Source organism: Vipera ursinii (genome assembly GCF_947247035.1).
Source record: "Vipera ursinii genome assembly, chromosome: 2".
In the NCBI taxonomy this organism is placed as follows: Eukaryota; Metazoa; Chordata; class Lepidosauria; order Squamata; family Viperidae; genus Vipera; species Vipera ursinii.
Window position 1 is genome coordinate 276,142,952 of NC_139513.1, and position 15,742 is coordinate 276,158,693.

At 36.7% G+C, this 15,742-nt stretch overlaps 1 protein-coding gene across 2 annotated transcripts in view; it reads right to left on the reverse strand.

The window, feature by feature from the left end:
* The window catches only part of NIPBL (NIPBL cohesin loading factor), a 169,246-nt gene that overhangs the window by 87,726 nt on the left and 65,778 nt on the right, over window positions 1–15,742 (reverse strand). For both annotated transcript variants that reach the window (XM_083354590.1, XM_083354591.1), the window contains exons 5-8: window positions 15,275–15,374; window positions 12,564–12,715; window positions 6,398–6,555; window positions 927–1,020 (exon numbers count right to left, since the gene is read on the reverse strand). In XM_083354590.1, the coding sequence (XP_083210716.1) occupies window positions 927–1,020; window positions 6,398–6,555; window positions 12,564–12,715; window positions 15,275–15,374 (504 nt within the window). The remainder of the gene's footprint in view (window positions 1–926; window positions 1,021–6,397; window positions 6,556–12,563; window positions 12,716–15,274; window positions 15,375–15,742) is intronic.

The window sequence follows — 15,742 nt, forward strand, 5'->3', positions numbered from 1 at the left end:
GAAGACAAACTTTTCATCAAATCAACTGGTCAAATAGACTCAATAGTCAAAGTAAACTGACCAGATTCTCAAATAATCAGATAACATTGATTCATTAGAACATGGGTACCCAATCTTTCGGCTTGCCTGGGCTGCATATAAAACATATACTATACTGAAGTTAAAGATCATTATTTGAATAAGATTGTATGTGCTTTCTATACTTTGAGTAAGCAATTAGAACAATGATTTTAAACTGGATTTTTTTCTTCCCTTATAGAATGACCTCCACTTCTAATTTTGTTGTAGTATTCAGCTCCATAAAGAGCCAAATATACCCACAAAGTAGCTTTTCAGGACCTCAATGAAAAATGAGCGTTTGGAATTACAAAACAATGGAAACAAGTATATTTTGCTAGGTAGTTCAAAAATTAGAAATATATTAAAATTTCAAATGGCATTGGCAGTTAAGAGTATGAAATTTTGCTTTCTCTTATAGACAAAAAGGAATTCGTACATTTATTTTCAATTAAATTATTTATTTTCTGATCTTTTTCTTCAACTATTTTAATTTCAAAATTCCCATTTTTCAAAATTAATACTGAATTTAAATATTTGTAATAATTTCACATTTCAGAAAATCAATTCTTCTTATATAACCAATTATTAATTTCTGTCAAGGATCGCTTATGGATCCAAATTGCAAAGGTGAAGCCAACACTTCATTTGTAAAGAAATAGAGTGAAAACTGATTAATTTCACTGCCATTTGACAAAATCGTATTTTATTTTATATTAGCCTATTTAACATCTTTGTCATAGTCATTATCATGCAGGGCAACACCCTGCACAAAAAAAGATTATACAACCCTGAACTATATCTGGTATCGTCTTTATTTGGATATTTTAGAAGAGTGCAACTACAAGAATACAAAACTATAAAAGTACCTTTGGGGGTCCCATCACTTCCAGCGGGAGAACATACTGACTGTGGTGATCTCAAGGAAAATGATGCAGTGTTCCTTACTGAAGAATCTCCATCCTAGGATAATTAGAAATGAACAACTTTTTAAATTATTATTTAAACAATTATTTATAACGGGGTCTCCAAATTCTGGGCCATGGCTCACTCGTGGGCCATGAGCTATTTGCAATCAGGCCACAGAAACGGGGGGGGAGCATTTGTGCATGCATGCGCTTCCCCATTTGTGCTAGCAGCAGGCAGGCGTTTGCATGCACACTCCATTTGCATCAATGGCAGATGCACTATGCTCAAGCAAATGGAGCTGTGCATGTGTGCGTGCTTGCCGGCTGCTCGCGCAACCATCCCCTTTTCCCCCCCCATACCAGTCCACAAAGACAGAAAGGTTGGGCAACTCTAATTTACAATATTTGTAGTAGTTCTGTCATATTGCAATGTAAGACAGATCTCAGCCATATTTTATTTACAACTTTTGTTACTAAAATTAGGCTTTTCAAGCTGCTGGTAGATCTTTCTTGGCTGGGGATGGGAATGCTACTAAGGAGTTGTCCTTAATTCTTAAGTGGATGATTCACACTGAAAACCATGTGAAGATCAGACAAATTACTCTGTGGAGAGGTTTTTGGCAAAGCTAACAATATTAATCTAATTGGAGCTAGAAATACATATACATCAAAGAAATGTTTTAAACAGCCAACATCTACCACTTGAGATACTTCAGTGAAAACAAAAAATTATTAGCCCATATTAATTATACACACAGTTCACTGAGATAATTTTAGATATATTAATTATACATAGAGTTCAAACTAGCAAAAACCCTGCAGAGGAAACTCAAACACCTGGTCAATTATCCAACCCACTCAATAAACTCCCCAGAACAATTTCTCCAATGTATCAAGCACACTAAGATCAAGAAGGAAGAAATCAGGGTCTCCTTCAATATTACCATTCTCTTCACATTGATCGACATCGACCTGCTAAACAAACCATATACCACCTACTCACTAAACACCACACCCACAAAGATGATGCCACTGCAGAACACACCATGTCCACATAAACCATCATGAAACACCTGGATCTATGCCTCAACACATATTTCAAGTTCAACAGGAAAATCTATAAGCAAGTACAAGGTACCCGATGGGATCACCCATATCAGGCCTAATAGTAGAAGCAATTATGCAATGACTCAGATCCACAGCTCTACCCACCACCCAACCAAAATTCTGGACATGCTACGCTAATGACACCATCATTATCATCAAACATTCCCAAATTGAAGAAACACACCACCTACTCAATGACATATTCCCTGGGATCAAATTCACATATGAAAAGGAAACAGGCAACAGACTCCCATTCCTCGACATCAACATAAGGAGATTAGACAATGGAGAACCTGAAACCTGAGTCTACCTCAAACCTTCATACATGGACCAGATCCTCAACTTCACAAGCAACTACCCCACTGCACACAAAAGTAACTTGTTTCTCAATTCTCTTCAGAATGGCCAGGAGAAACAGCTGCTTCACATCTTTCTCAGTAACGGTTATCCAAAAAATTTCATATTCCGACACAGCACCCAAACACAATACACCACACAACTAACCACCACACAAAAACTAACCCTACCATGGGCTTCCGGTTTGTGCGCGTGGCACTTCCGGACGTGCAGCAACAGTCCGCTTCCTGCTGTCCTTTTTTTTTTTCTTTTTTGGAGGACCCTGAAAAGGGTCAAAAATCACCCTGGAGGGGGATTACCAAGAGGACGACTTTCTTGCGATCGCAGAAGGGCGGCAGCCCTCCGCTTGAATCCGGGACAATCTCCTTTGGCCCGAAGAAGAAGAGACCGGCCATAAAGATGGCCTATCACTAAGCCGCTCCCTGCCAAAAGCCAAAAGCACTACCCAGCACTAAGAAGCAATCTGGAGGACCTGGGTGAGCCTTTACCTTTCCTATTCCCTTAACCATCCTCCTGTGGGACCTTCCTGAAAATTTCTTTCACCATCTTTTGAAAAACGACGAATATCTACTCTGGGAACAAATCTTAAAGCCTTAAAGCTTTAAAAGAAATTTAATTAATTCAGCAAAGAAAAGCTCCTATTTTTTGCTAGGGATCCACTATCCTATTTTCTCTCTAAGCTATGAATTAAGGGAAAAAATCGGACTAATGTTACAAAAGCTCTATATTAATTTGGAAAAAAAAGTTTTTACATTGCATTTTATGTTATTGATGACATCTTGTGGCGAAACCTGGTACAGCAACTAAATTTCTTTTTTCTGTTGTGAGAGCTGACTGAATAACAGAGCTGTCCTTGACATTATTCTTAAAGATAAGTGTGGGAACACCTGGCACTGAAAACATTTCTTTTGGAGGTGGATAATCCTTGATTCTTATTAAAATAGCCTCCATGGAAGATTTAGCTGCAAACAATAGCAAAATGGATGAATATATCCCACCACTTGACTATAAACCGATACTGGACACGATTTTGGCAATGACAGAGCAAATTAAAGCCAAACTGCAAGAAAAATCTGACAACTCAAAGCCACCAAATCAAATTCTGACTTTAAATGAGGAAAAGATAAACCAAAACCAAATAGAAGTGGAAACTAACACTACAATAGGAAATTTCAAAGAACAACGAAAGCAACCTACAGAAAACCTTAAAGTCCAAACTTTAATGGCAACTACAAAACTTACAACTCAAAAAGCAACAGCATCTGAAGAAAACAATACTAAGAGTGAAGACACTAAAGGCCTTCAAATACACTATATTGAGAATTCAACTAATCAAATGACAACCATAACACCAGCTACTACTTTCTACCTAACCCAGATAGAATTGGAAGAACAAAAAGATTTGACTGATCTAATGACAACTATATTACATCAATCATCAAAAACTGAACTATCAAAGCAAAACTACAATGGCTACAAAGGGGACATTTTCCTTGCAAAATTGACATTTGGATACGTTCCCTGAATTCAAATAAGTGCTATAGGAAGAAGGGAAGATACATTTGAGAATTTAAAGATGCCCAGAGGGAAGCCTGATTGGCACAAAAGGAAGGCAAGAGTTAGATTTTAAAAACTGAACTTGTTTCTTTTTTGGGATTCCTAAAGATAGAGTATAAAAATACCTTTCAATGGATTAAGGGGAATCTCTAAAAAATGTAACTGATCCTACATTTAGCTTTTAGATCTGTAAGAGAAAACAAAAGTAAGCTCTTAGAATATAATTCTGAACTATACTATAGAATTTGGAATGATATATCAAAAGATAGTATTTTAACAATTGATGTACAGTTAAGATGACTTATAGAATATATCAGTTGTTACTTTTAAACTATATTGTAGAATCTAGAATTTTATATATAAGATAGTATTTTAATAATTGTTGAACAGTTAAGATAAAAAATATACTTCTAATAATTGGTGATTTGTTAAGATGAAAACTAGACTTTAACAGTAAAACATAAGAATGTTTTGTAACGAACAATGTAAGTTTTGTAGACAAGAGAATTATTCTTTATTGAAATAGGGAATTGTGGGCTACCCAAAATTAAGCTTCCTTTTGTATACTATAGGCTATTCTAGAATATTCTATTGCAATTAGATAAAATTTAAAAACAGGATATTGATATGTATTAGTAAAAATATATTGAAAATTTTGTTAATTGACTAGGTACAACTAGAAGTGTATTAACTTGACTATTTTGACTATGTGATAACTAAGGGAATCAGAGAGGGAATCCCTGTTGATGTAACCTGAACTATTTACAACTTGTTATTTGTTATTTTGACTACCCAACCACCATATTGCTTCACAAGTACATGTATATGTAAATATTAAAAAATCAATAAAACTTGTAATAAAAAAACTAACCCTACCATACGCAAAAGGTGTGTCAGAAATGACAGCCAGAATTCTTCAACCCCTAGGAATAGCAATAGCCCACAACCCACAGTCACACTCTGCCAGGAATTATCCAGAACCAAAGACAAGATACAGAAGGATGAAAGAAACAATGTAATCTACAAAATCAACTGTAACAATTGCAACCAATTCTACCTGGACAAACATCTTATCAATTAAAAACCAGGATCCACAAACACCGGCTGCCAGTCAAATGCCACGATCCCAAATCCTTAATCTCTACCCACACCAATACCAAACAGCGTCAGTTCAATTGGAGCAACACAAAAATTATCAGTCACGCTATCACCCGCCACGCTTGTAAGTTCATTGAAGCCTGGCACTCCACAAACAATTCCATCAACCAACACATTGACCTACAACCAGCCCACGAACCCCTCAGAATCCAAATCAACCACACACAACCAACCAGAGACAGCACCAACTTCAACCAACCCACACAAGCCCCTACAACCAGCACTTCACCTCCCAATGACCCTGACCTGATGTAACCTCCCCATCACAACTCTCACTGATGACTCATACCTGACCCATCACAAGAACCATAACAAGACCCTCACTTGACACATCCACACTTGACCCATCACAAGACCTACTGACCACATTTTCTTTTATATCATCCAAAGATTGAAACAGTTATTAGTGATAACTTAGGACTATAGTTAGAAAAGTACCATAATAAAAAAAGGTAAAGGTTCCCCCGCACATGCGTGCTAGTCGTTTCCGACTCTAGGGGCCGGTGCTCATCTCCGTTTCAAAGCCGAAGAGCCAGCATTTGTCTGAGGACGTCTCTGTGGTCATGTGGCTGGCATGACTAGACGCCAAAGGCGCATGGAACGCTGTTACCTTCCCACTGTAGTGGTCCCTATTTTTCTACTTGCATTTTTATGTGCTTTCGAACTGCTAGGTTGGCAGAAGCTGGGACGAGAAACAGGCGCTCACTCGGGATTCGACCTGCCAAACTGCCGACCTTCTGATCGACAAGCTCAGCGTTCTAACCCACTGAGCCACCGTGTCCCTTCAGAAAAGTACCATAGAAAACTTTAAACCAAGCTTTTACATAGCTGATGAAGCACAACAAAATCAATTATAAGCTGTCTCCCAATGAAAAGACAATCAACAAGATCAAAGTGTGCATAAACATTACTGAACATGCATAGAGAAATAAGAATTCAGGTTATCATACAGTAGAATGTTTATATTTAAATAATATAGGAACAAAGAAACATCAGACTAAGATTCATTATTTTCTATCTGAATACAATGCTTAATAGAACAAATAGTAGCAAGGCCATTATTACTCATCACTTTTAGTCGACTAATTTTATAAAATGGGACAGAACAAAAGCAAAAGCTTAACTCTTAATTTCATAAAGATAAATCACATATTTAATTCTGAAAACAATTATTTCTTGTTTATAACACTTACCTAGTGATTAACCTGTATTAAGAGGTAGAAAAACTAAAGGCTAACATAAATATTTCTTACTTCGCTGCTTATTCTGTGCACCATGTGTAGGTAGTCTTCACTAGAGCCATGTCTTGAATTATCAGGATGGTGATTGGTTGAGCTGCCCAACTGACTTGTAATCTTATTTTCATGTATATTCCTCATCCCACTCGAGACAATAGGGCTGGATACTGAAGCTGAAAGTAAGATTATACAAACACACATATAAGCATTTTTAATAGATCTGCAAGCACACTACATAATATTAGACCTCACTGTTTTTGTGGTTTCCATTCTAACTTACAGGCCTATCTGATTTCCACTCTGAACGATACAACTTACATGTCAGCCTATTATGCACAGCCTATTATGCACTGGTTTCATAATATGTACCGTATTTTTCAGACCATAAGAAGCACTTTTCCCCCCAAAAAAGTGGGGGAGAAAACGAGGTGCGTCTTATGGTCCAAAGGTAAGCGAAAACTCTTGTCTCCCAGTCAACGCCATCCATCAGCTCCATTGGAGAGATGTGATTGAATGAAGATGCGGAATTCTCCGCCGCTCCCTGTGCGCACCCATTTTCTTCCTTTTACTTCACCACTAAAGAAATAGTTTTTGCTAAACTAAACCTCATAGGCCAAATCCCAATAATTCTCCGGGCGACTTGCCCCAGCAAAGCCGTGAGGAGTTATCCCTGCAGGTTTCTCGGCGAAGTTTATCGGAAGTGATTTCCCATTTGCAAGAGTAATAATTGTTTGAAATTGCTTTGGCGTCTTAGAAAACCTATTCAGGGAAAAGAAACTATTGGTACCTTAAATTTTGGCCAGCAGCTGAAGTGCGTTCAAAACCCCTGCAAGAAAGCAGCTTCTCATCCTGGCGGGGTGGGGGAAGGACGGCAAATAAGTTCTTTGTTTCTAATGCATCTTTTCTTTCCCCCCCCGAGCACTTCGCCCCCCCCACATTCCTCACCTCTCCTCCTTCCTTGGCTCTCAACGCAGCCCTGCTGCGTATACATGTGCACTGAGACACGCAACCCACTGGGTGGAAGGTGAGGGTGGGGAAGCCGGCACGCTGAGCTGCCGTTCAGCCAATAGAAATGCAGGTTCCCGATGTGGCGAGGGCAGGGTGTGTAGAGAAAGAATCGTGAGGGTTGTTCTCGTGCCACGGGATAAGTGTGCGTTCGAGGAGAGCTACCAGTAATACACACATTTGCGGGCTCCCAGCGGAAAAGAGCAGGACGGATTCATTCTTTCTTTCTTTCTTTCTTTCTTTCTTTCTTTCTTTCTTTCTTTCTTTCTTTCTTTCTTTCTTTCTTTCTTCCTTTCTTTTCTTTCTTTCTTCCTTTCACTCTCTCCCTTCCTTCCTTCCTTCCTTCCACTCTCTCTCTCTCTTCCTTCCTTCCACTCTCTTCCTTCCTTTCTTTCTTCCTTCCTTCCTTTTACTCTCTCTCTTCCTTCCTTCCTTTCACTCTCTCTCTTCCTTCCTTCCTTTTCTTCCTTCCTTTCACTCACTCTCTTTCTCTTTCTCTCTCTCTCTCTCTCGCTCTCTCTCTCTCCCTCCCTTTCTTTCTTCCTTCCTTCCTTCCTTTCACTCTCTCTCTCAAAAAATGTGGCATTCGCAATGCCTTAGATGGAACTGAAGATAATGTCATATATGAAGATCGCGAAGAAAGCGATATAGGTGATTGTGAGCAACAGAGCTTCATAAATTCTGACACTAGTGATGATGAGTTTTTAGGGTTTCCAGGAAACTAGAAAAGTGCTTGAGCCTCTAAGTCTTTCCTCATTTGTTAATGGAAATGATGATGGTTCTTAACACCACTGTTGAGTTTACGCTGTTAAACATTACGGTATTTTGCTTTATTATAATAAATATTTTAGTATACCGGTACTATTTGGTTCAGAATATTTTTTTCTTGTTTTCCTGCTCTAAAAACTGGGTGCGTCTTATGGTCAGGTGCATCTTATGGTCCAAAAATACGGTATATTCCAAAGAGAATATAAATTGCACTATTTTAGCCTACATGCATTATATTTAAAGGTGTGAAGGCCTTAAAAAACCATTGGTATTTGGCAAAATATCTATTGGAAAAATCCCATTGCCTTCTTTGTAGAAAATACTAAGAATAAGTATTATACACTTTTATTCTTTTCAAAATTAAAAAGAATAATGTTCTCCTCATAACTTCAAAATCCATATAAGAAATTTTGTACTTTAGAAAGTCTAATAGTCAAACATGAAGTCAATATGTGAACATGAAATAAGTTACAAAGTCATACCAGACACAGTTGGATTCCCACAATAATTACTCTGATTTGCAAGGATAGATTATTTTACAAAACACTAGTTACTGCACATTTTTCCTTTGGTATGATGTGATGGATTGCTAATCCCTTTCACATTTATGTAGTCAGTAACATAAAAGTGGTATAACTAAGATTTCTGTATAGGGCTAATATTTCTAACCACAATTTTTTCCCATAGCCTAATATTTCTAACCACAATTTCATCCTATGGCCAAGCAAGAATGAATTTACACTTGAACTGGTTAAGAATGCAGAAAAAATTAATTCAGTGGATGAAAATATATGGCAGTGGTTTGGAGAACAACAAAAACAAAAATGAGTATAATATTATAATTTAAGATATCTTAGGTTATAATATTATACTCATTTTTGTTTAGATAACTCTGAAAGAGGTAAGCAACAGAAAATTTCATGGTAAGCAATAACTTAAGACTAAAGAGTCAGTTTGCTGTAGGGTTAAGCACCAGGCTAGAAACCAGGAAAACATAGCTTCTAGTACTGCCTTAGGCATGAAACCAGCTGGGTGACCCTGGGCCAGCCACTTTCTCAGTACTAGTAAGAAGGCAGTAGCAAACTACTTCTGAATATCTTGCCAAGAATACACAGAGACTAGTCTAGGCAGTCATGAGGACTCAACACTGTCACCCAAATTTAAGGCTAAGTGTCAACGCTGCTAACATCGGATGTTCTTGCTTTGACAACAGATGGAAAGCTTTTAGAGTTAGATGATGCTGGGAGGGGGGATGTGGATGAGAGTCCAGTTAGTCATAACAACAATAACTCAGCCGTGGGAATCAAGGTTATTGCGCCCAGAACTGATAAAGATTTGGTGGGCTGGAGAGCTGGGGAGAAAGCCCAAGCTTCAAGCTAATTGGGGAATGTGATTTGTAACTGTTAATTGGAGGAGGGAACTGTGTTTTGCTTCTTTGTGCCCAGGGGAGGGAAATTCAGTTTTTGGCTTTAACTATGTAGTGAGTCGGAAACGACTAGCACCCATGTGCGGGGGAACCTTTACCTTTTATGTAGTGCCGATACTTTGTTTTTAGAATAAAAGATTCTTTAAGGTAAACCTGCCTCCAGAAGTGGTGAATGCTCCAACACTGGAAGTTTTTAGGAAGAAACTGGACAGCCATTTGCCTGAAATGGTATAGGATTTCCTGCCTGAGCAGGGGGTTGGACTAAATGACCTCCAAGGTCCCTTCCAACTAATTATTATTGTTGTTGTTGTTGTTGTTGTTGTTGTTATTATTATTATTATTATTATTATTATTATTATTATTATTATTATTATTATTATTAAACAATGCCTCAAAGAGTTTCATCTGTCGGAACCATGACATTAAGAATGTGTCTCTTTTTTAAGATATTAAGCAGCTAGTCAGAACCCTCTAGGATTGTGCTGGAGAAGACAGAAGACTGTGGCCAGAAGATCTTTCCCCCAGATTCAACTGGTATGCCAATTTCAGCCTTACCTGGAACAGAAAGAATCTGGAATGACTTGTGACCTCATCACCACTTGGCTGAACTAGTGCCATGTGCTGTATAAGGAGCTGCCTTGTACGGTGGCCACCACAAAGGACCTAAGTAGGTCCTTTGGCTGATCTAAACACCACAAAGGACCTAAGTAGGTCACTTTGCTGACCTAAACAATGATTGATTTTGATGAGAACTTGTTAGGAAACAAAAGCAAACTAGCCCTTTTGTTATAGCCATGTGTCATGCCTACATTGGTTACTAGTCAACTTCCAGATACAATTCCCCCATGGTTATCTGCTATAAAGCCCTTCATAGTATGGGGTCTGGCATTTGCAAGACCATTTGTCACTGATCATTTCTTTTGGGTGAGTAAAGTCCAGGCTCTTTGTATTAAATGTTTGCAGGAGTAAGAAGGAATGCTTTCTCTGTTGTGGCCCAAGCCTACTGAACAACATCCCTAGAGATACATATGGCCTCTACTTTTCAAATGTTCAACAAGTTTCTAAAGCCCTGTGACTCTATGGAGCCCAGGACAATTTTTTTTGGGGGGGGGGGGTTGGGGGCTGTCAAGAAAGAAAGAAAGAAAGAAAGAAAGAAAGAAAGAAAGAAAGAAAGAAAGAAAGAAAGAAAGAAAGAAAGAAAGAAAGAAAGAAAGAAAGAAAGAAAGAAAGAAAGAAAGAAAGAAAGAAGACACCATTTGAGAAAAAAGAAAAACTGTATCCAGGAGAAAAGGCAAGTATGTAATTTGATAGTGTTACACCAAGCATAATTCAAATAATAATGTTTCTATACTTCAAGTGGAAAATGAAACAAAGAATGATTCGTACATGGAAAATTTAGCACATCCCTAAATTTAACCTATATATGAATTTTCCTCATGTCACACTTAGAAATGTAAACTGAGCTGAAATTCATGAGGTTTCATGAGCAGGAAATTTAGTATCCACTGGATAACAAACAAACTATATTTAGATGATCCTGAATTTTATATTAAAGATTTCTAAACAATAATCTCAGCCTCAAGAACCAGTATGGTGTAATGCAATGTTTACAAAATTGGGGTAAATTACCTAAAATTGGGTAAAAGTGGTTTTACTTTGGGTAACAATACACAAACCATTACCCATCACAAGAGGGACATTTAAATTGACTTAAAGTTTTCAGGGTGTATTAAAATATAGCTGAAAATCTCTAAGATGAAAATTGATAAAGTTACCAATGATAATTTGTTACTGTTTTTATAATACAGATAATCCTTGAGTTGCATCCGTTCACTCAGCGACCATTCAAAGTTATGAAGGTGCTTACAACCTATCCTTGAATGATATGACTTTCTGATAAGCAATTTTGAGTGATGAAGAAGAAAATTTGGGAAGCACTGATGTAATTGCTAAGGCACTGGGCAAGACACTCGGAGTCCCCAAGTTCTACCTTAGGCACAAGGTCAGCTTCGGCTAATCACTCCCTGAGACCTAGGAAGACAACAGCAGACCATTCCTAAAAGCAATCATTTATTTATTTTATTTTATTTATTTTAATTCCATTTATATCCCGCCCTTCTCCGAAGACTCAGGGCGGCTTACAAACTTAGCAGTAGCCTTCATTCTATGTATATGCCTGCTTATTAGGGCTTTCACACACACCCCAGCGGCATTATTACAAAGTCAGCTTATTGCCCCCAACAATCTGGGTCCTCATTTTACCTACCTCGGAAGGATGGAAGTCTGAGTCAACCTTGAGCCTGGTGGGATGCGAACCTGCACTAATTGCAGGCAGCTGGTGTTACTTAAGGAGGCATTAGCCCACTGCTCCACCAAGGATGATCATCATGATCATCATGATCTTCATCATCCAGTCTAAATTTTAGGTCACAGTGCACCCAACTATGATATAATTAAAACTTGGAACAGCTTACATTCTGCAATACTTTTAACACCATCAAATAACATCTGCTTATCCTAGGTCCTTGGGAAGGAATTGATAGGTAGATAAAAATGCCAAACCTACTCTAAACTTCTGGCTGACTGCAACCAACAATAATGTCAGCCATGATCTGAATATATCCTTTCCAACACTGTGATGGAAATAGTACACTATATTGAATAAAGTATTTCAGAATGAAGGAATGGAAATAACTACCAGGTTGGACATCTTTATTGACTAAGATGAGCCAGTTAAAATTTTATTATTCTTGAGTCAGGATTCCCATTTTAATAATTGTCATGACTGCATGATAGAACTGAATAAGGCAGGTGCCAAAATGAGCACAGCAAAAGTTACTCAACACGTTATCCATTACTTCTCTCACACAAAATCCAACTTTTTAACAAATGGCACTATTAAAACTATTAACTTAATCAAGGCATTATTCTTTTAATTAAGTGGAGATAATACAATTTGGCATGTTGTGAAAAGAAAAATACCTTGTTGCATCTGTGGGTGAGGCGTGTAACTTGGAGGATGTGAATATGGCAAATATCCTGCAGGGCTCTGAGGAGCATATGGACTAGGCACTGGACTGTTTTGTGGTGCCATGAATCTATTACCAGAACTTGACTGTGGTGGCACAAATCGACTGCAAATAAAATCCAAAGAAATAATGTAAGAGCACGGATATAAACATAATGTCTCTCTAATTATTTAATTACTATATTACTTTTTATTACTTTGTTAAATTTCTACACTGTTCATCTTATCTACAAGGAGCAGTTTATAACACAGAACAATATAAACACATGAGTAAAAAAATTAGATTAAAAACAGTGTTAAGGACAAAATTAAAACTTACAAGTTAAAATATCAAAAAGCTAGATTGTTGACAAGGCAGATGGAGTACCCACAAGTCACCAACCATTCCCTGGGTTGCATCATACTTAGACCTCCATGCTGATGGGAAGAGCCAGGTCTTTACACTCTTCCAGAAAACCAAAAGGATGAAGACTGGCTTCATCTCTGAGGATAAACTATTTCAAAGGCAAGGGCAATAGCAGAGAAGGTCCTTCTTCTAGATCCCACCAGTTGAAATTCCTCTACCAACAAAATACGCAGCATTCTTTCCCTGTTTGACTGGGTGGCACAAGTCGATATAACTGCGAATATTAGCTTGAATTTGGAGTAGCAAAAGGCTTTCTCAGCTCATAGAATGCTGATCAGCAAAAGCTGACAAAAATTTTATTATTTTAAAATAACACATACTGAAATATCTCATTATTTAGGATTAATTTTGTTGCCTCCAAAGAAGGTGATCCCAATTCAGAATTTTTATTATATGAAAATCCTTTCTCAAGACCATATTGTACTTATCTTAAATTTTATGACAGCTTTTATCTTTAAACATCATATTTCAATTGTACTGTGATTCAACATCACACATGATACAAGGAGTCATTTCTTTGTATTTCTGTAACTCTTCTTGATTCTCTGAATCCAAGCCACCATTTATCAATATTCTCATCCTTGGTAAATCAGTCAAACAATATGAACAACAGAGAACTAAACAACAAAGCAACTTAGTGATAGAAATATGTAGCATTTTAATTTGGTAATTTATAAGATCACATTGTTGTACCACAATTATTCGCACACTTCAGAACAGAATGTAAAACAGGAAATCCAATGTCAGTATGAATCCAAATTTACTCACTAATATTTGTTATGAACCTTTCTGGAGTGTATAGAGAAAACAGGCATAATAGTTAAATTGTTAAGCTTGCAGAAATTTTCTGTCTAGAAAACTGCATTTCTGCTTGATCATAAAATGCATTACTTCTTTTTTAAAAACTTTCAACTCTAGCATATTCCCTATTCTGGTTTCTCTTCAGATTGCATACCGGTAAATCTTTTGCCTTTTACTAGTAAATGCATTTATATAACTCTAATAACACGTTACAAATACTTGTCATTGATAAATCAATCTGACATGCACATTTTACAGATTGAATGGAATAAGTAATGAGATCCCACTGACTGAATAGTGGGAAACTTAATGTGGGTATAAATTTCAGTAACTAATAGAGTCTACTTTATTTTTTAAAAGATCAGACTTAGGACCTATTTCATTTTGTAAAAGAAAAAAGTGTATAAATCATTTTGCTGCTGGCAATCCAATGAAGGTACACTTCAAAAATATTTTTTAAAAAAATATCCTACAGTTATTATATTCAGGGAAGAATTATATTATTAATTTAACTTTCATACTAATAATTTTGGACAATCATTTTAATTACATACCTATCACAGGGACAAAGCTGAACAACGACAAAAAATTCTCTGTGCCATCATTATTACTAAGAGATTAGTCTTTCAACATTTAAAAGATAAAATGTATGGTTCTAATTACTCAGGGGTTTCAAGCCTGATAACACATATGATTTATAATCAGGTTACTTACAAATATAGATTATGTATGGACAATCACAAAGAAATCTGATAATCCTTTATTGATACTATTGTGTAACTCCTCATATGCGTAGGTGTGTTTGTGTATAAAGCTTTCTATCTCTAAACAATGATGATTTATAGGTAGTCCTCATTGTACGACTGCAATTGAGCTTCAAATTTATGTTGCTAAGTAAGAAATTTGTTAAGTGAATTTTGTCCCATTTTACAACTTTTCTTGCCACATTTGTTAAGTGAACACTGCAATTGTTAAATTAGCAACACGGTTAAGAGAATCTGGCTTTTCCATTGACTTTGCTTGCCAGAAGGTTGCAAAAGGTGATCACGTGACCACAGGACACTGCAACCATCATAAATATGAACCAGTTACTAAGCATCCGAATGTAAAACACGTGACCATGGGGATGCTGCCACAGTTGTAAGTGTGAAAAATGGTCGTAAGTCACTTTTTTCAGTACCATTGTAACTTTGAATGGTCACTAAGCGAATTATTGTAAGTTGAGGACTACATGTACTTTTTTCCACTATTATTCTTTTTTCTATCATATAAAGGCAAAGCTTTAAAAATGCTAGAAATGTAATATTTTCCCTGCATTGCTAAAAGTATTGAAGGTCCATCCCAATTATTGTATCATGATTTTAGGGAAGTATAAATCAAATCAAAACAAATTAAATATTTTTGTTAGAGACCCAAAGAATCATACTTCAAAATCTGAAAACATGATAAGTTGTATACCTTGAAGGACTATGAGAGATAGTGGTTTGTTGATAATTGGAAGATGCAGGACTACCATGCATGGAATTCTGAGAAAGTTTGTACTGTGGCATCATCATTCCTAAAAAAAAAAAAGAAGAAGAAGAAGAATGTTCTGAATTATCTCCCAATTTGCTAGCTTTTTAACACAATTTAAATACAATTATGAAAAAATTGGTGCAAGTATGGTCAGCACGTACAATGACAGCAGACCAAATTCTTATGAACATACAGGATCATACATACATAATTCTAGCAACTGCATGACTCATTTTCTACAATATGTATCTCTCCTCTAGGATACCCATAGTATACTATCAGAATTTTGAAAGAGAATTCTTAGAATTCTTTTTTCCAAATAGCAGGGAATTACAGAAATAGACTAGTGGATCTATCTGTCCATTTAACTTTATTTTATACATATATATCTTCTGTGTGTGTGTGTGTGTG